Below are 19,928 nucleotides of genomic sequence, written 5' to 3'. Positions count from 1 at the left end.
AGAGTGTAAAAGCCTTTTCATGTACATATCCTAGAACTTATAGAGTTCAAAAATCAGTTAACTCTGCAAATTCTACAAGCAAAATGTGGTACTAGGTAACCTAAAACTCACAAAGCATTAACTAGAGTTCAGAAATCAGATAATTCTGCAAATTCTACAAGCAAAATGCGGTACTAGGTTCAATACTTTAAACACAAACTATCACAAGTGGGAATTAGGTTTCACTAACCTATAACACATTCAAAATCATATCATTATATAAAATCTTATCACACAATCTAGATCGGTAAAGTTAGTTACTTACACAACACAGATAAATTGATGAACAATCAACCAAATCATCGAAACTTGAACCGGATGAGTAGCTAATCGATGAACACTGATTGAACCGTTGAACAAGATAGAAATCAAAGGTGAAATGTTATTTATTCAAGAGTAATTGCAGGTGATTTTAAATATGATTTGGTGGTCGGCATCTTTGAAGTCAATTAATAAACAAATTAAAGGAGCCATTGTTTGATTCTATCAAAAGAAATAGCTGCAGGGATTTGAAAGGTCGTGTTGTCATCAACGGGAAAACAAAGTGAAGGAGCTAAGGGAGTTCAATCGGCGAAAACGATTAGAAAGAGGCTAGAGATTGCTTACAGGTGTGAGATGTTGCCGGATTAAAATAAGTTGGATTTAGGACCGGGTTAAAACATATTTGGAATTTGGGGCCCTATTCATTGTCACATGATACAAACAAGAGGGGTAATCTTTGAAATTTATGAAAACTTGGGGGTACAAAATGAATTTCCTTAAAGTTCAAAATTTATATTTTACCCGCAGCAATGTCGACGTCCTTCCAGCAAAAGAGGCGTAGAACTAACGGAAAATTCTATAAGCAAATAAAAGAAAGGAGAGAGAGAGAGATCGGTAGGAGGGAGAGAGATCTAAGAGAAACGGGACGCAACATACCGAAAATTGACACAGCGGCTCTCCCTCTCCGATTAGATCGGACCCCCTATCTGCAAATTAATTAGGGTTTATGTTGATTTTGTTCGAAATTTTAAAACAATTTCCTCGGTCATGCATATCTTCTGAATGATTATATATTGTGTATAAAACCCCATTCCGGATCCCTATTTTGGCAAGTTGGGTCATCCGTTTGAGGTTGTGATTGCTTCTAGGGTTGTGTTTTGATTGAATGGCGTCGGATCAGATGTTGCCTAATTCGAGCAATTCATCGAAGAAACAACAACAATTGGAAGCTGGAAAGAGAAGGGTATGTTTATTATTTCTTTCACATTAGGTTTCTTTTCTTGTGAATGTATATTATGAAGCTCTAATTCTGGGATGTTCGATTATGGAATTTGGTTTTCTGTCCAACCGGTTACCACGGTGATGTACCAGTAATTCACAATTTAAGGTCAACTATAAAAGAATCACTCTGTATTTGAGTTTTGGATGTCAAATGTAACTAATATAAACTTGTAACTTATGTAGATTTAGATTGGCCATTAATATACCAAGGAGGGCGTGCTTTTCTGGAAGTTAACGTATTTGATGTTCAAAAGTTCATATTTGAACCATCTTTTTGGAAGGGATTGAAAATTTCTTTTCAGAACACATAAGATATATTAAGAACTAATAAATCAATTTATTAGGTGTATATGGAACTTGACACGAATGAGAAAAGATATGAAAAATACAATATATAGCAAGTAAAAGTTAAGAAATAAATTGTAAGTATACACATCTTATGATGCATTTTACTAAATAACAAACTACCCCAAAGACATATCTAAGAGACTAAGCACTTATAGCGGTCATAAACTGGATTCCTGGTCGTCCTTGATTTACTACAATGGTTATCTCTGTTGTATAGCGGAAAAAATAACAGTTTGTGAATGTCTAATAAATAAAAATATTTAAATGTATGCAGTAAAGCATAAATTTTTCCATCATAAATTGTTGAAATCAAAAGATGAGGTCAAACAAATCAAGTCTCACACAAACATAATAGTAAAAGAGTTCCTAAATTCATGAACGAGTTAATTGCAGTCGACAAGTTCAACATGTGAGTCGATATCATTTAATACATTTGCTTGTAAGGCCCAACTTCAATATTACCTTCCATTGCATATAGGCTATCTTTCTTTTCATCTCCAACCAAATCATCATCATCCCTAAACGCTCCCTTTTACTTGTACTTGGCCCAACTTCAACATTACCTCCCACTGCATTTCGCATATTTGTCCAAAGGAGAGGGTTACTTGCATCTACAAACTCTTGAAGCTTGACATTGGTTGGAATCACCTAATCGTCATTTTTTTTTCACATCTAAAATGTGATACAAAGATTTGTTATCCGTAAGAGATATGGAGCACCTTTATATGTGGTCTTGAGTGAATATAAGATCATCCAATTTTTGTTGCAAAAGACAATTCTTCTTCCAGTGCGACCAGAATTATTGAATTTAAATAATATAAGGTTATTGACCTAAATAAACTCAATTGTCAAATGCATTCCAATTGCGCACATGAGGTGAAGAACTACAAATTTGACTTGAACCCTGATAGCAAATTATAGGAACAAAGGTGCCTCGACCCTGTAAGAGCGCAATCATACATCTATGTTTTAATTAATGTACTAAGTTAAGAAAAAGACACGAATAAGTAAAATATATACATACGTATGTAATAGTACTTATGTGGTGCAACTTTCACTCTACTCCTTATAGTAGTAGGGATCCAAGTTGCCTCTTTGCTGATTTTCAATTCTTGCATCAATTTCTCATTTCATTTTTCATCGGGCACGGACCAATCAATGACAATGTAAAATCTAGTCTTAACCTCTCTATTCATATCAACATCTTTCTGTGGTGGAGCCACATAGTAACTAGAGGGGGCATTGGCTCCCCTGACTCGTACATTGCTATCCCCTTTTTTATGTAAAAAAAAAAACCCTTCTATTTATCCCTTTTAGCTTGTAAATGGTTAAACACTTTGGGCATTGTCCCCCCCCTAACAAGTAGCAATACATTTTTTAAAACCAAATGTGTTTTAAAGTTAAATTACAAGGGTTATTAGTTTGTTATATGAATTTACCTTAATTTTTTTGGAATCCAAGAAAACTAATATTTATTTTTAATTTTTCTATTTATTGCTTGCTGCTCCACCTGACTTTAAATCCTATCTCCGCCTTTGACATCTTTTGATTATTGTCCAAAATATATGGCAGGGTTGAGGTAATATCCAACTATGCATGTTTAATACCAAACAGTCATATTAACCTCAAAATTGAATAAAGCATAAAATGCTTTATGCCTGCACGTAAAGGATGATGACGTCAATCATTCCGTCATGTATGGATCATATCCCACACTCTAGTAACGAATCTTTCATGCAATGCTAGTTAGGTTCTTCTTGATTTTCTCTATTGCTATATCCAATGTACGACTTATCTTCGATATGAACCAACCTATCCACATCCACAACAGGTGCCAACCTGCAAATACTTGACAAGCATAAAGATATTATCCCAAAATTTAGATCTTGCAATTATCCTCTCATTTATCTTTCCACATGGTTTGTTTGTAAATCACCCTTAGTTCTTTGTTTAGAAACAAACAAGACTTGAAGGTGATCTCGATTCTCAAATATGCTTTTAATGTTATAAAATTGTGTTGCAAACATGCTTTCACAAGACGTGTAATTTTCTATTGTTTGTTAGCTTCTGCATCATGTTTACAATCCTTTAATGGTTATAGATGTAAACCACAATGATTCTCGCTTTAGCTAAAACATGTTTTATCTTATGCACCTTTTCATTAATATCTCCCAACATGATGTTCACACAGTGCGCTACACATGGAGTCCAAAAACTCTGTCAATGGTGTTCTTATAATATCCTTCCAACAACTTTGAAGTTCTAGCCATTGTCATGGTTCTAAAAAACGTTGAGGCGTGCCTCAAGATGAGGCGGCCAAAAAAGGTTCTTGAGGCGTCGCCTCTCAATCCTTGTTTGGGACACACGCTCTGCAGAGTAGAGGCAGTGGGTTTGACTGTGAGGCGGTAAGTGTTTGAGAGGCGTACGTTGTTATAAACATGAGTTGAGTGTTTTAGTACATAGTATGTAAGTCCTTGTTGGTGGTAGTGTTAGATCAGCTGGAGTATTCTCTCACAGTCCCAGTTTCTATATTTGCTGTTAGTGGTAGTGTCAGTAAAAAGTATGTGTTTAAATAAGTCTCCGACTTTGAAAAACATTATATATATAGTTTCTTACTTATCCAACTCTCTCACAGTCCCACAGGTGGTAGTGGCAACTCAACATAATATATATTTGTGTGTATATATAGTTCGGTGGTAATTGCAGCTCAGCGTAATATATATGTGTGTATACAGTCTGGTGGTAGTGGCAGCCTAGCATAGTGCATGGTGGTGGTGCCTATGTATATTATATTCGCTCTTTTCTCACCGTTCCAGGTAGTGGCAACCCAACATGGTATATAAATATGTTGTCTAATGGTAGTGGCAACCTCTAGCAGAGTGTGTATATATTTAGTGCACGATGGTAGTGTCAACATATATATTGTTTGTCTGTATAGTGTTTGTATTATCATCTAGTGATTCTAATTTGTGTATATATAGTATTTTGAATTTTATTTATTTTCTAGGCATACGCCTCATGTACCTAAGGGGAAAACACCTCGAGGTTCGTTTCTGTTCTTTAAACTCTTGGCTATTGTTGGTAACAAACTACTCTGAATACAAAAGTGAAATCAATTACCAAACAACTAGCAAATGAATAGCACCACTCACTCTAAGAACGCTATTACTTGCACTGTGTTCTCTCTGACATCCTCAGCCTCTTCATTGATCATTTTCACATCTAGTTTTCATCATTCAGATGCTGTGATTCATAAACTGATTTCACAAAAAAACCATTCCGAGAGGACAATTTATTAAAAAGTCGATGAAGCATCGACCGTTCTCGTTTGTTAATGGTGCATTGATATTTTTCCGATGCAGCCTAGAGGAATCCACAAACTTCTTCTTCCTTTAGTACATCCTTCAACAAGGTTACATGGCTTTGTGATAAATTGGGGACGACGTTCCTACTATAAACTAATTGCTAACAATTAAATTACTTCTTATTTTCTCTAGCTTTATTTAAAAATGCTTAAGAGTTGAGATATTCTAAATTTTTAATTGGTAATTACCTCTTCCATAGCCTTCAGTTGCATCAATTGCATCTTGGAACTTGGAAGTTCTCATCGCGCATGACATTAAAATGTAACTCAACTGAATATGCTAAACGTGCAAACTTTTTCCAAGCAATCATTTTCAACTTCTTCTTGATTGGGTCATTTTTATCGAATGTGATTGCTTTATTTTTTTTCATAATTAGATTTCATCATGGCATCAAGAAGTCCACAAACATTGCTAGTGACTCTTTGTTTCTTACCACCCGATGATGTGCAACTTGTGATTATCTATCACACCATTAGAACCTTCAACGTCAATGCGTGTACTGTCCTGAGTATCTTCTTATTGCTCCTTATCCCCGTCTTCTTCATCCGAGTCTGTCTTTGAAGAATTTCTAAGATTTTTTGTTTTTCTTTTTTTTCCTTATTTCGTTTATCACCAAAAACAGTCTTTGCTAACTGAGTGGTCACTTTAGGACAACCTTGTACTTGTCTTCCCGGGTGAGTAAGATGTTGCTTCATGGACCCTATTATTTCATTTGTGCATGAGTTATGCTATGATTTTTACATGTTTAACCTAATTTTATTAATAGGCAAACTTGATGCGGAGTTTGTCACCAGCTTACCCCAACATTTATGTAGACATGCTAAGTTTCAGTGCAGCTATATTTTTTAGGGAAGAATATGGATTTTACATTACATAAATGAGTAATATAGAATGGGGGGAGTATTGGTTGAGTGGATGATTGCTGCTCTGGCAATTGTAGCTTCTATGCAGTCTTTGTGAGCTTTTTATCTCCTTTTAAAATATTTCATTCTTGACTTTAGCTTGATGAGCATAGCTCTTTTAGACCAATGCAAACTATTTTACATGTTGAAGAGAATACCTGTTTTCTTCAATGCATGCTATCCTGAATTATTTTCTCTTGGCTTCTATTCTACGTGTAATGCCATTTTGCTATGAAAAGCTACTCACCCTACTTATTTGTGATTGAGGGATCTGTTGGCGTTTGGTTATACTGTGGTTATTACTGTCTTAATGTGTGTGCCTAATCAAAGTGGGCAACTGCTTTCAAAGGAGTACATTTCTGTCATGTTTCGTTTTAAAATTTGATTTCTGTTCAATGAGTTGTGCTTGTTTTGCTTTTATAGCTAGAGGAGTTCCGTAAGAAGAAAGCAGCAGCCAAAAAAGCTGCATCCAGCAATGCGGCTCCTTCTGCTAATGGAGATCTACATGAGACGAAATCTTCAGTTTCTGATACTGTTGCGGTAGCAGATGGTACAAATGATGTTGGTGTTGGAAAAAATGAAAACAAAACAATAGATGTTCATGAAACTGAACCTCATTCCATGTATGCTATACATGCGAATCCTATAAGCAGTTCCAATAAACATTCTACAAGTCCAGGGCAGACATATTCAGTTGATAAAAAGTTGGAGCATGATGCACTTTATGGCTCAGGTAGTGATCTTCTTGCTCCTCAGGAGTTGAAGAATGCCAAGCTTAATGCCGAATATGCAGTGGACATTGAAAAAAGTAGAACATTTGATCACCCAGAAGAAGATGTTCATAGCAGTTTCAATCATTTTAGTAATACAAGGCTGGAAGATGCCCTTAAAAATAGTAGAAATGATCATTTGAAGGATTTTACTTCTACAATTCCTGTTACGTCTCAAGTTCCTGTTACCAAGTCTTCTCCTGAGAGATCTCTTGGTACTTCATTTGCTAACAGCTCAAGTCAAACCGATCTACTAGCTAATGGCCCAACTTACCGAGGTAATATGTTTTAGTTAAAAAGGAAATAATTTTTTTTATATTTACGAGTTTCTTTTTGCATTGGAACTAATGCTCTGAAACATTGCAATTGATATATTATAGGAACCTTTTTGTTTTAGATCTTAAGTTCTATCTAGAATTCATTTTTACTCTACCTTCTAACTTTCAGATTATTCCTCTGAAGTTGGGAAATCTCCAGAAGTTGTGTTGGGGCATCGCTATCCTTCAGTTTCTGCAGTGGGCGATAGGAACCATAATAACCTTGTTGATCATCCTGCCAGTGAAAACAGCTCATCTTTTACTGTATCTACAAGCTTCAGAACTGAAGCAGTACCCTCACATAATCAGACGTCCATGTCGCCATCCGTAGCTGGAAGAAGATCTCGTCCATCTTTCCTGGATTCCATCGTGTCTAGAAATTCTTCGACATCTCTTTCAGAGGCAGATAAAGCCAACCCATTCAGTTCAAAAGTTTACCCTGTGGAGGCTCCTGTTTCATCGGATCCTAAAAATTTCATGAACTCTTCTATTGCTAACATGGGTGACCTGTTTAGGCAGGGTGTCAATGAACTTGATATGGAGAGGAGGAATAATTTTCATTCTACAAAACAGAATGAAGATTTTGCTGCTTTGGAACAGGTTGTATGTCCTTGCTGTAACGATTTTTTTTGATAACTTTATCACTTGATCTATAGTTATTTAACTTCTACAGGAATTTTACAAGGTAATTGCTCTTTAGGGCATTAAGTAGTTTTATGACTTTATTAGCTAGGGATTCTCAGCAACACACACTGCTTCTGTGGGAAAACCCTGTAGGATACAGGATTCGCACGAGCAACATTCAGCAATAGAAAAGTAAACAACACACAAAGACACAGAGGTATTATGTGGTTCGGTCCAGAATTGATCTACTCTACGGCCATAAGCAAGTTAATTTATTAATTTTTGCTTGGGGTTTTACAATCAAAGAGAGATGTAGAGAATGGGCCTAAGGTTTCCATCCAGGCCTGGACCATAAAATGGATTTTCTTTCCAGTGGTCAAGGTACTTGTGCCCTATGCCTGCAAGCGTTGTGGCACAAGAACGCCAGGCAACATCTGACTCCTTAACTCAACAGCTTCTGTGGGTAACTCCTTTGTGTATGGTGGTACATAGCATACTTGCTCATGATTCCAAAATCTTATATCGTACTGCTATTCGTGTCTTATTTTATGCACAACTTGCTGTACTCAAATTTGCTGTACAACCCTGGGTGTCCGGGCCAGCCTGTGCACACCTTGATTGATCATATGGGGTCCTGAGGTTTACAGTCGGGAAAACCTCCAGTGGCCCTGAGGGGACTCTAATTGGTGATCACTGGGGAGCAAACCCATGGTCTTATCACTTGGGGTTATGATGCAGGAAGTTAACCCTCGTCACGATTTGGTACAATGATCTATCGGAAAGGTCGCTGATTTGATTTGACTTTATTTCTAAGGCCTTCATTTTTCTGCAAAAAAGAGAGTAAAGAAAAAATGACTTACTGCCTGGACTCTGTTGTCTAATATATAAAAGCCATCGGTTTTATCTGAGCTGCTTAATGTAACTTCCCTCCCATCATCCGCGGAGGGAGTTCCTTTATCTTCAGCATTGACTTAAAATCTGCTTGCTATATCTTTCTTTAGCAAACATTCTCCGAGCCAACAGTCTGATCTAAATTAGTTCAACTAGGAAGTTCACACACAATGAGCAGGAAGACATTTGCTTCTTCTGTTTTATCTTTAAGAATTTTAGGGCTAAGAAGTCTTTAATGGCAGCTATGCTTTTAGGGTGAGGATTCAAGCCTTGTAAGTGGAGATATTGATTGGGAGATATTTCTCTTTACTTCTCTTTCTTTAGCAAACATTCTCCGAGCCAACAACCTGATCTATATTAGTTCAACTAGGAAGTCCACACACAATGAGCAGGAAGGCATGTGCATCTTCTGTTTTTTACTTTATGGCGCTCTGCGTGGTTATATTCATACATGTTCCGACTCGCCGGTCATTATGGATCTAGTGGCATGGCGGGGCAAAAGAAAAAAGGGGGGGGAAGCAACTACGAAGCTTCGTATAAGAATTTTAGGGCTAAAAAATCTTTAATGGCAACTATGCTTTCAGGGTGAGGATTTGAGCCTTGTAAGTGGAGATATTGGTTGGGGGATGTTTCTCTTCACTTCTTTTTTTGTTTTTTGTCAAGTTCCCGCTTTTTTATTTTATTTTTATGGTCTGTGATACTATGAAGCACCTATAGTTGACTTAAAGTGTCAAACTTGCACTTGGTGTGGATTCCGTGCATGTGCCGCATGGGTGCTGCCAGGATATTGACAGGATGCACATTCATTTGTTAAGACTAAGAAAATCACTTCAAAGGGTGGGTGTGGGTCCAATGCAATTTGGTTGTGCCATGGGTGCAGCTTCACTTGTTATGTGTGTGGAGGTTTTGGATCATTTTTTGTTATTCTAAAAAGTTCTTGCAGGTTCAAAATACTTGAAAGTTCAAAATGGAATATAATACTTCAAATGCTTGGACATCTTATATTTATGGTTTTAAAAGCATAAACATTCTCCCGTTTTTAATGTATTAGGACTTTGATGTCTTGTTTTCTACTTCTCTCCTCTCGCCTTTAGTGTCTTTTCGAGGTGTACTCGTCTCTTTGCTTGCAGCTTCTGGTTCAGTTTTTCTCCGTATTCTAGGTTTGTTGTTTCATGGGATATAATATATGAATAAAGAGTGCGGTGCTATAGCGATTACTGGTGGTCGAGGAATAACGGTGGTCAAACAACGGTCCTGCAATTAGCGGCATTATTTACCGCTATTTGACCGCGATTTATCGCTATCTACAGCTAGTGCAATTATCTCAATTATAACCTTTACAAGCTCTATTACTATGTTTCTTGTGTGGAATTTCATTTGTTTGACCTTACTTTATGTGTATTAGACTAGACATATTCACTTATACAGTATATTGAGTTCTTTATATATAATATATGTTACATAAATATTTTTACTTATTTTGAGCCTAACTTTATCGCTGTACTGCCGCTTTACCAACACGATGACCGTGACCCTGACCATGATTTCAGAAAATGACTGTGTTAGCTGCTTAGTCTACAAGTACTTTTTATGGACAATTTGCTATGGATTTTAATACTTTCTTGATGCTTATTTGCCTATTTTATTCAAGAAAATATGTACATGTATATACATGTGTTCTGCAATCCGATTTAAGGTTTATTAGAATGCTGACCTATGCACAAGTTACATACACAGCAGTCTTATTTAGGTGCTATCTAGGTTGTTTAACCTTTTAGAGTTTTTGATGGATACAATACCTTAAGGACTGCAGTTGAGTCATTTTCTTCGTTTGCAACTTTTTTACTTGTTTGGGAATGTTTCTAACGAGATTACTGCATCCATAGGAGGAAGTATTGGTACTTTTGGTGTGCAATCTGGGACTGTGGATTTTACGTCTAAACATGTGTTTAAGAAACTTATTATATATCTTAATAAAATACATGTTGGTCTGATGTAAAAGCAAAAGGAGATTGTGGTGCACAGATCACTGGGTATTATTTACCGGATATTCTTGTACTTTGTTTTCCGTCCTCCATGAGGTGTGTTACTTTTGGATTGGTTTGGATGGGGTTGGGGGTGGGGACGGGGTAGAAGGTTAAGTTAAACTGATTGTGGTGAGGGTATAGCTGCTTCTTAGAATGTTGGGCTACCACGAGGTGCGATCGAGAATAAAAGAACATTACTTGAGAAGATCCCATCCTACCAACATTGACCTTTTGGATGCATTGATGAGTAAGGGAGAACTGTAGTAAGTGGGGATGGGGTTATAGGAGCTGTTGGGTGGCTCAACTTAACATGCTAGAATATTGAAAAGCATTTGATCAATTCAAATGTGAGAATGTATTTGGCCTTACCGCCTTAGATAAGAATGGAGGAATGCTGTTTAGGCTGCCAACCACATTTTGAGGTTGCTTTATCTCTTTATAGTTTCAGGTTGGTCTCATTTAGAACTTACTTAACTAATTTGAGAAATAGAAATGCTTAGTTGTTGTCCTTGTAGTCTATCATGTTACTTTCAACTTATCTCACTTGCTAAATGTCATGCAGTGACAATATCTTAACTTCTCTTTCCTTTTCTTGAGCAGCATATTGAAGACCTGACACAGGAAAAGTTCTCTTTGCAACGAGCTCTTGAGGCATCTCAAGTTCTGGCAGAGTCTTTAGCCACTGAAAACTCAGCACTGACTGATAGTTATAACCAACAGGTAGGATCTTGTCCTGCATGTGTGTGCATATGCTTTGGAGTGAACTACGTTTAAAACAAATGAGAGTTTTGCATGCAAGGTTGCCGTTTGTGTCCATGTCTTTTGACTCCGTGTTTGTATTCTCATTCACGTAATGTAATTATGGCTTATCTACGTTTTGCATTATATGCACTTGTTTTGCCTTGCAACTGTCATAGTATGATATACCACAGTAGAATGTATTTTTGTTTTCTAACTTCTTGTCATGACATGATTTTTCTGATTTGTCAATTTGCAAGCATGCCTTCATTTAGAAGAAGTTAATAAATTCCAATATCTTTTACTTCATTTTTGGTTTGCAGGGAGGTGTTGTCAACCAATTGAAGTCTGATATGGAGAGATTGCAGGAAGAAATCAAGGGTCTACTGGTTAGTGTCTTCTATAAGATGCAATTAACAGCAGCAATTGTGTGGCATTAAATCTTCGAGCTTAATATTTGTACTCTGTCCTGTTTTTGGTTTTTATAATAAATTAAACACCATAGTGCAATAGGTAATTTTGATAATTGTTTTAACAACACTGTTCCCCTGTGATGGAGATCTGAATGGGTTGGTTCCCTGCTGCTAGGAAGTAAGAGAGATGGAGGGAGGAATAAGGTTAGCGGATTGTCATTAGTCATAAAAATTACAGAAATTCATAGTAAAACGGAGAAGGAATGAAAATTAGAATGCTACGTGAATTGAAATTCAAGTTATTAGTTTGTCATATTTTTCCATTAACATGCCTTGTCTGACCTCTCCACCACATTGTTACCATCTGGGTTTGTGCCTGATGTCATTAAGTTAGATGATATCAAAGACATTGTCAAATATTCTGCTACTGTGTCCTAATCATGTTATAGCTATGTTTACCTCTCAGATTATATGCTTGAGATCTACACTATGTTTTGAGATCTACACTATGTTTTCTATCGCCATTTTGTTCATTAAAATTTCTCTGGCAAGTTATGCGCTCTGTACTTACTTCCTCATTCGTTATATGTCACTAGGTGGAACTTGAGGCTGTGAGGTCCGAGTATGGAAATGCCCGATTAGAATGTAATGCGGCTGATGAACGTGCCAAGTTGTTGGCCTCTGAGGTTATTGGGTTAGAAGAGAAGGTACTATACACCCATGGTATCTAATGAACAAACCATTTGATCTATTATCAAGTTGGTTAGGACTAGAATGTTTTATTCAGTTCAAGGAATTTTTCATTTTAAAGGTCAAGTGCATTGTACTTGAATATGATGCTTTGTCATAGATTTTATTAACTAAATTAAAAACGATACCATATCTTTCTCTGGCCTGTCTATATTTTTTTTTGTGATAGACTGATTTTATTTAACACATCTTTCTTTTGTAGGCACTTAGACTGAGGTCTAATGAGCTAAAACTGGAGAGACAATTGGAAAACTTGGAAGCAGAAATGTCCTCACAGAAGTACGGTCTGAGCTTATGGCTTTAAAGTACTACTCCATTATTACTATTTAAGTGTTCTATGATTTCTATGTCGGATCTGCATATTAGTTGAACAAAGAACCATGACATACTACTCTTTTGTATTGTTGTAGAACAGTATGATCACAAGAAAATCTATATGTAGCCCCAACAGATGGATTGTGTCTGTATAATTCTAAAGGTTCTTGAGAGGAAGAACTATGACATTAGGTACCACAAATACTTTTCGGATTGGAAGCTGACTAATTGGTGTCAGACCATTTCATCATGGAGGCTAACTGATTGATGGTTAATGGAACTGTTTGATCACTCAACTTACAAAATAGAAGTATCAAAAAAAGGAAGCTTTCTTTCAGAAGTTATCACAGAAGCCAAGATCTTATAAGGCTTTCTGATTCTGTCACTAATCATCCCTTTGAATTATTGGAGGTTCAATCAAGGCAGCTAGAAGAGCTAAATTACTGCCTATTGCATAAACCCATCTATACAAACTGGAGAAAATTATCACTTTTTCTATTGTTCTGGATACACTTATGTGGCCATTGTCTGGTGGTTCTCCATGGAGAGCCCTGCCTCACTTATTAGTTCTTCAACATGGTGTAGCAATTATTTCATGACTGGTGACAACTTCTGTGACTTAACCTGTTAAAGCATCCTGAAACATCCGATAGTATACGCTTTTGTGATTGCTTGAAAGCCGATGCAGTTCAGTTCTTCATGCAACCATTTTTGTGACTCAGGAATAGAGTAATATCTTATATTTTGCACATGCCTTTTTGGTTACAACCATCGAGTTTTCTATTTTACTTGCAACTGTCAATTCATTTCTTTCTTACATTGGAGGGGTTGTTTATAGAATTTTTCTACTGGATTAACTTTTTTCTGGATACTTTTAAGTAGATTGTCCTCCCTGAAGTTATCCTAGTTGTCTTGGTGCTGTACCATTGAATGGTTGAAAATTTGAATTCATAAAACATTCAGGAGAAGAATATCTAGCCTGGAGAAGGAGCGCCAAGATCTGCAGTTCACTATTGATGCTCTACAAGAAGGTATGTGTATGTTTTTGCTATGCACCATTTCTGTTGAATGAATTTCTAATCGTTGAAACAGTTAAAACAAACAAGTTATATAAATATCACTAGGTATAACTCAGTTTGGCAATCACTTAGTATTGTACCTGTATGTGATCAAATTAATTTTGTTTACCTTGAGTGACATAGGTTAATAGAATGATAAGTTTTTCATTGCAGGTCTCATATTATTATCCAAAATATTACAATGATAAGTCAATATACATAACCAATGTACTGTTTTCATTCTAGGAATTAGATAACTATGATACGTAAGGTATTGCAAAAGTCTTCTTGCATAACAAAGCTACCCTTGACGTGGTGGTTTACTTTCTTTGAAATAACGAAGTATGAAACGTATGATCTATAATCCATTGCTAACTTACATGAAAGTATAATCATCAATATTGGGGCAAGATCCGTTTCATATGGGTTTGCTGGTGCATTCCTGAATGTGTCACAGGCTTGCCATTTTCATCATCAGTTACTGATAACAATTGTCATTTAATTATATTTAGTATTGTTGCTTAGGGTTTGTGTCGGTTTTTATGTTCTCAATGCATTACCATCTAAGTGGGTTACAGGCTTGGAAGTTTCATATGAGTTGTTGATAGCAATTGTTATGTATTTGTATTTGGTATTATTATTAGGTTTGGATTTCATACTTTCAATCCTTTGGCCCCTTTTCTACTCTTTTTATTCCGATTTTAAGTTGGCTCTTAGTACAAACCCTAGCCTACTATTTAAATCCCGTCTCTCTTTTGCCACTTAAAACTATCAGTTGCATGTGTATGAAGTAGTACAAGAGGACTACGTGCTTGCTGCTGGTAAGGAAAAACTGTGGCGGTGTTTGGACTTCTCTAGATGCTGCAAAGGTGTTTGAGTACCATGTTAGTGTCTTGTGGTAGTCAATTTCTACTAGTATAGCTTGAGGATCATAAAGAACTCTTGAACAGCTGGGAGGACTGCAAAAGCTATCCAAATTCGTTTGGATCGGCAAAAATATTTGATCGTCGGTAGGATTTTGATCAAAGGTCTTAGAATTCATTTGGCTTGTCATTTGGATTAATGGTGATCCAGGTTGGCAACAAATCCTTGGCAATTAACTGTTGGGCTCCATTTCTTGAGCTGGTCTCCATTGTTTGTTACAATATCAAGGGATTTAACTGATTTTTTGCAACCCAACTAGGTTTTGCCTTCAGCTTTACACTTGATAGGGTTCGACTCTTCTTCTGTTTTTTGCTGCTGGTCACGTAAGAAATTCACTTTTGACTTCGGTTTGACTTGCTGACTTTGGACGCTTGATTTGCAGGTTTGATTGGTCTTGGAAATCTGCTTTACGTTTTTTCTTTGCCTTAATTTTTCTTAGGGGGCGTTTGGTTCATTTCAAGGAATGAAAATGGGATTGGTAATGATAATAAAGTAGAATGGGAATCATTATTTTTGTTCCATTATATTATTGATGATTTCCTTCCATTAATAATGTTAAAAAAAGCTTCCTCATTTCCAAGAAAAAATCCTTACACAACATCTCTAAACCACCATCTTCCCCATTTCATCTCTAAACCCACGAGATAGGATTTCTATGGTTAGTAAAATCAAACTGTGTGTAAAATCGAACACATTCGAACTGAAGAAAATCAACAAACCCAAAACTAAAGAAAATCGATTATTGTGAAAGCAAAATCGAACTTAAGAAAATCAACAAACCCCAAATTGAACACAATCGAAGATGATGAACAAAAACAAACTGATTGATACCCGTGTGTAAAATCGAAGATGATGAGCACAAACCCGAACACAGTCGAAGATGATAAATGCAAACCCAAAATCGAACAAAATCGAAGATGAGGAACACAAACCCAGAAACGAACAAAATCGAAGATGATGAACAAGATCTATACCTGTATGTAAAATAGAGTATTGAACAGAAGATGATCAGATGATCGATTGATTAGAGGAAACTAAGAAGGTTAGAGGATCGATTTTGTCGACTTATTGAGTGTAGATGGTCAGAAGATGGATCAATTTTGTGACGTGTTGAGCGACGATGGTTAGAGGATCGTCGTTCATTCCACCCAATTTGGAGTGGAATGGTTTTTACCCCTTTCTATTATAATGATTGATTCGATTACTTGCAACCAAACATCATAAATCATTCCATTTTCATTCCCTTTTTGAACCAAACTGATACAGTGAGTATAACTCAAGTTGAATAATTCTCAAATATGTTAAAGATTTTCATTCCCATTGATTACCTTTTAATATCTCCAACCAAACACCTCCTTAGTAGTTCTGGTATTGTGGCTTCTGTAGCTGTTCTTTTTTATCACTAATGTCCATGTCTGGTAAAGCAAAGGAAGAAAATGAGAGTAGAAGTTTTCAGCTTAGCCCTTACAGGTTGACAAATTATTGTTTTCACTCCTGGAGTTCTGTTGTTTTCTGTTAGACTTATTAGTTCACAGGGTCTAGATAGATCGCAAGGATTGGGGTTAGTTTGTAACTGTTGGGTTCTTTCAACAGAATGCATATTATTTTCATTCTTTTGGATGTCAACACAATGAGGAGATTAATTATTCCTTCCTATTGTTGAGACAGTATTCTGTTTTTCAATGGTTATTGTTTTGGCAGTAAGTATAAATGAGTTTGTAAATGGCAAGCATCATATTGCTGCAATACACACCAAATAGATTTGTCATAATCATTTTGTGTTTCATACATTGTTGCAGTTAATTCATAATTATATATATACCTTTGCTTTTGTGTCGTTATGATCATCTCCATTACATGTATTGATGGTGAGGATTTTATGTAAATGCAAAGATAATTTTGAACATACATTGGCATTTTCACCTCATATTCTTGTTTCTCCTTGCCCAGAGAAAAAACTCTTGCAATCTAAGCTGCGGAAAGCTCCTGGCATTGGGAATTCGGTGGATACTAAGAAGAGTCAGCCTGCTAAAAAGGAAGCATCAACTTCTACAGATGATCTTGGTATGTGATAATTATAGGCTGGAGCCAATTTAATTATTTTAGTGGTCTTCTGAAAAGGAATGTTAGTTGATAGTGGTAACCATATTCAACTTGATATTTGTAGTTTTGAACTTTGAACACCATTAAGGCTTTACTTTAATACTCTGATTCACCTTTGCTAGTGCTCCAATTTCAACATGATACAGACTGCATTGTTGGTCCATCAAGTTATAAGTTGAACAATTTGTCGGATTTTTCAATAAGCTATAAGTTGCTGGTTTGCCGTAGGTAGTTCTTCATGCTAGTGTAGGATTAGATTGTTATTACAAATTAATATAGACCAGCCCCTTAGTGTTCAAAGATAAGCTTATCTTTGGCTCATAAAATTGGTATGTTTCAGGTAGGTGAGGATGAGATGATTAGATTGAAAGGTGCACGATAGCGTTCAAAGATAGATGCAAAGACTAAGTAGGTAAATTGATATGGAATTGAACACATTCTGTAAACTGATAAAAGTGCGAATCTGAGTGGTAAAATATAGGTTTTCCCAAATGGACGTGTTTGCATAAAATTGTGAAGTATCACTTGGGCATTAAATTTTCTGTTGCATTCAGTAAGCATGAAAAGAATGGTAAGAAGATGGGCAAAATCATATTCACTAGTTGGAACTCATGTTAACGGACTTTAAGATGGTTAATTTTGACTTAAAATATCATCACCACAGTCTCTGTAATGTGTGTATGATTTCTACATTTGTATATTAATTTATCTTCTACAGTTCGTCTTATATGTTGGTCATATTGTTCTTGATTCAGTAAATGAGAGTGAAGACCCTACACCTGCAATACAATCAACTCTTGGTGAAAATGATGCCTCCTTGCAGTTACAAAGTGGGAATTTTGGTCTGGAAGTTTCATCGTTGAGTATACCTCCAGATCAGATGAGAATGATCCAAAACATTAACACATTAATTTCCGAGGTAATTTCTCTTTTGTTCACTCTTTCTTCAGCTGTGAATCCCATCAAAAAGGTTTTATTTCTAATCAGACAATGAGGTAGTTGATGTTGCATTGCACTATCCCACTGATTGACATTTTTAATCTTGGTTTCAGTTAGCAATGGAAAAAGAAGAGTTGACGCAAGCGTTGTCAACTGAATCATCGCTATGTTCAAAGTTGAAGGTATGTATGGGTTTGTTGGCATTGTTTGTTACAATATCACATATACAATCCCTCCTACCACTTAAATTGCACCACGGTTTACTGAAAGATTTTGGCTAATTTGGTATATGGACTTTGTAAAGGAGTCAAATTTGATGGAATGTCTGCATTAAGCTTCAACAATGAGTCGTAATGGGATTAAAAATTTATTAAAGGGACTTGCACTCTTTATTTTTAATTGTGCCTTGTGCTTCTGTCTTACTTTTAACTAGTTTTACTTCTTATTTTCTTTTCGTTCACGCTTTTGCACAAGCTGGGGGGTCATTCACAGAAACGGCCACTCTGCCCCTTGGGATAGAGGAGAGGTCTGCTTAGTGCTTACCCATCCTCCCTCCCTAGACCCTACTGTGTTTACTTCAATAGAAATAAGCATGGATCAGATAGGTCAAACAATGATATGTAAAAACAGATATGCATTAATTTGTCTTTTTCGTTATGAAGAATTTGAACAAGGAACTATCCCATAAACTTGAAGTTCAAACACAAAGATTAGAGCTGTTGACTTCTCAGAGTATGGTGGCTGATAATATCCCAGTTAGAAAGTCTCCTCCTCGTACCGTGGTTGACAATACTCCCTATGCCGATGAAGGCGATGAGGTACAAAAAACGCTGCCTTCTATTATCACATATAATTTGTTGCATCATCTTCAATTTTCTATTTTTCTAATTTGGTTGAATGACCTCACAATTTTCTTTTAAATCAATGACCTTAGCATGCCCCTTTCATATACAAGAATGTCACTTAAACTTTTCGTAAGGTTATGCTGTTCATAAAATTTTCATGTATGGTTATTGAGCAAATAGTTCCCTTCGGGGCTAGCTTTATTTTTTTGCAAGCTAGTAGTTTTCACGAAAAACAACTCTAGTCTCCAGGGTAGGGTGCAAGTCTGCCATGCATCTCACCCGAAACCCACTTCTTGGTGGGAGATACATGGGCAGTTTGGTTTAGTTTTATACCTCGTGGCCGCATTCTTGATCTTTTCTAAACTTTTACTGGGTAGGTGGTCGAAAGAGTTCTAGGATGGATAATGAAGCTCTTTCCGGGAGGGCCGTCGAAGCGGCAAACAAAGCATCTTTGAGCCCCAACTGCTCAAAAAAGCCGTCACCGAAGTTCACATATTTTCCATTAGATGGTCATCACAATTACATTTGATGGTCATGTTGGAGGTGCAATTTTCTATCTAGGGAAATCCTGGCAAACACAGTGGATGTGAAATAATGCAAATTAAGGGGGATGGATATACTGCACTGAAGAAGAGACTGTAAAATCAAAAGCTTTTATTATTTTTCTTTTTCTTTTTCTTTTTTCTATTTCTATTAAAATATTATATTTTCTTTCTTTTTTGAGTTACACAGGTATGTTGGTAATTTTTTTTGGTTATGTTCATAATGTATTACTGCGAGTGCCTGATCTGGAATATGGTCATTCTTCTGTTAAAATTGTAAAAAAGAGGTTATGTTTTTTCTTTTGAATGTTGGGAATACATAACCCATTCTTAATCTTCTAAGGCTGGCTGCTAATTTCAAATTAATTTTGTACGTTACTTTTTGATCAGCGGGAGGGGATCGATCTTTTCCTTAAACCCTTTACATTCTTGTTTGCAGTAAGCGTAAAAAATATGATGAAAATCACTAGACAATTTCAAACCTATTCGACTCGAACCTGTGATTGGTACTAGAGTGGGAATTCGAAGATCGATTTGTTGGTTTTGTATTTAAAAATGTTACCGTGGGAACCGTGTAACATGAGTACTTTGATTAATGATTCAAATATTGTCTATATAAATATATGTTGGTTGTTGACTGAATCATCAACAAATAATATTTAAATAATTCAAAAAAGTTAATAAAATCTAAATAGTGAAATTTTAATATATATATATATATATATATATATATATATAGGGGTCTATTCAAGGAA

General features: G+C 36.1%; 1 protein-coding gene across 2 annotated transcripts; it reads left to right on the top strand.

The window, feature by feature from the left end:
• Positions 1–875: 875 nt before the first annotated feature.
• Positions 876–19,515, top strand: LOC112516538 (protein BLISTER). 2 transcript variants are annotated; one of them, XM_025123629.1, is made up of 14 exons: positions 1,186–1,264; positions 4,658–4,695; positions 6,341–6,965; positions 7,135–7,604; positions 11,147–11,266; positions 11,608–11,673; positions 12,294–12,404; positions 12,650–12,726; positions 13,726–13,793; positions 16,695–16,808; positions 17,603–17,766; positions 17,900–17,968; positions 18,449–18,604; positions 19,009–19,515. In XM_025123629.1, the coding sequence occupies exons 2-14, from the start codon at positions 4,669–4,671 to the stop codon at positions 19,084–19,086; spliced, it is 2,145 nt and encodes a 714-aa protein (XP_024979397.1). In that variant the 5' UTR covers positions 1,186–1,264; positions 4,658–4,668; the 3' UTR covers positions 19,087–19,515. The 2 variants fall into 2 exon arrangements, with proteins under 2 accessions (XP_024979396.1, XP_024979397.1); XM_025123628.1 differs by lacking the exon at positions 4,658–4,695 and having other exon boundaries at positions 876–1,264.
• Positions 19,516–19,928: the final 413 nt, after the last annotated feature.

The sequence above is a fragment of the Cynara cardunculus genome, assembly GCF_001531365.2.
Source record: "Cynara cardunculus var. scolymus isolate 2C chromosome LG 8, CcrdV1, whole genome shotgun sequence".
NCBI lineage: Eukaryota > Viridiplantae > Streptophyta > Magnoliopsida > Asterales > Asteraceae > Cynara > Cynara cardunculus.
This window is presented reverse-complemented; position numbering and strand designations above follow the sequence as displayed.

What these genes read in the sequence shown, in the direction of transcription:
- LOC112516538 (XM_025123628.1), top strand. Translation starts at nt 1,187, where the DNA reads ATGGCGTCGGATCAGATGTTGCCTAATTCGAGCAATTCATCGAAGAAA. An exon ending in TATTGATGCTCTACAAGAAG is followed by an intron (nt 13,794 to 16,694) that starts GTATGTGTATGT and finishes CTCCTTGCCCAG; the next exon opens with AGAAAAAACTCTTGCAATCT. An exon ending in AACTTCTACAGATGATCTTG is followed by an intron (nt 16,809 to 17,602) that starts GTATGTGATAAT and finishes TTCTTGATTCAG; the next exon opens with TAAATGAGAGTGAAGACCCT.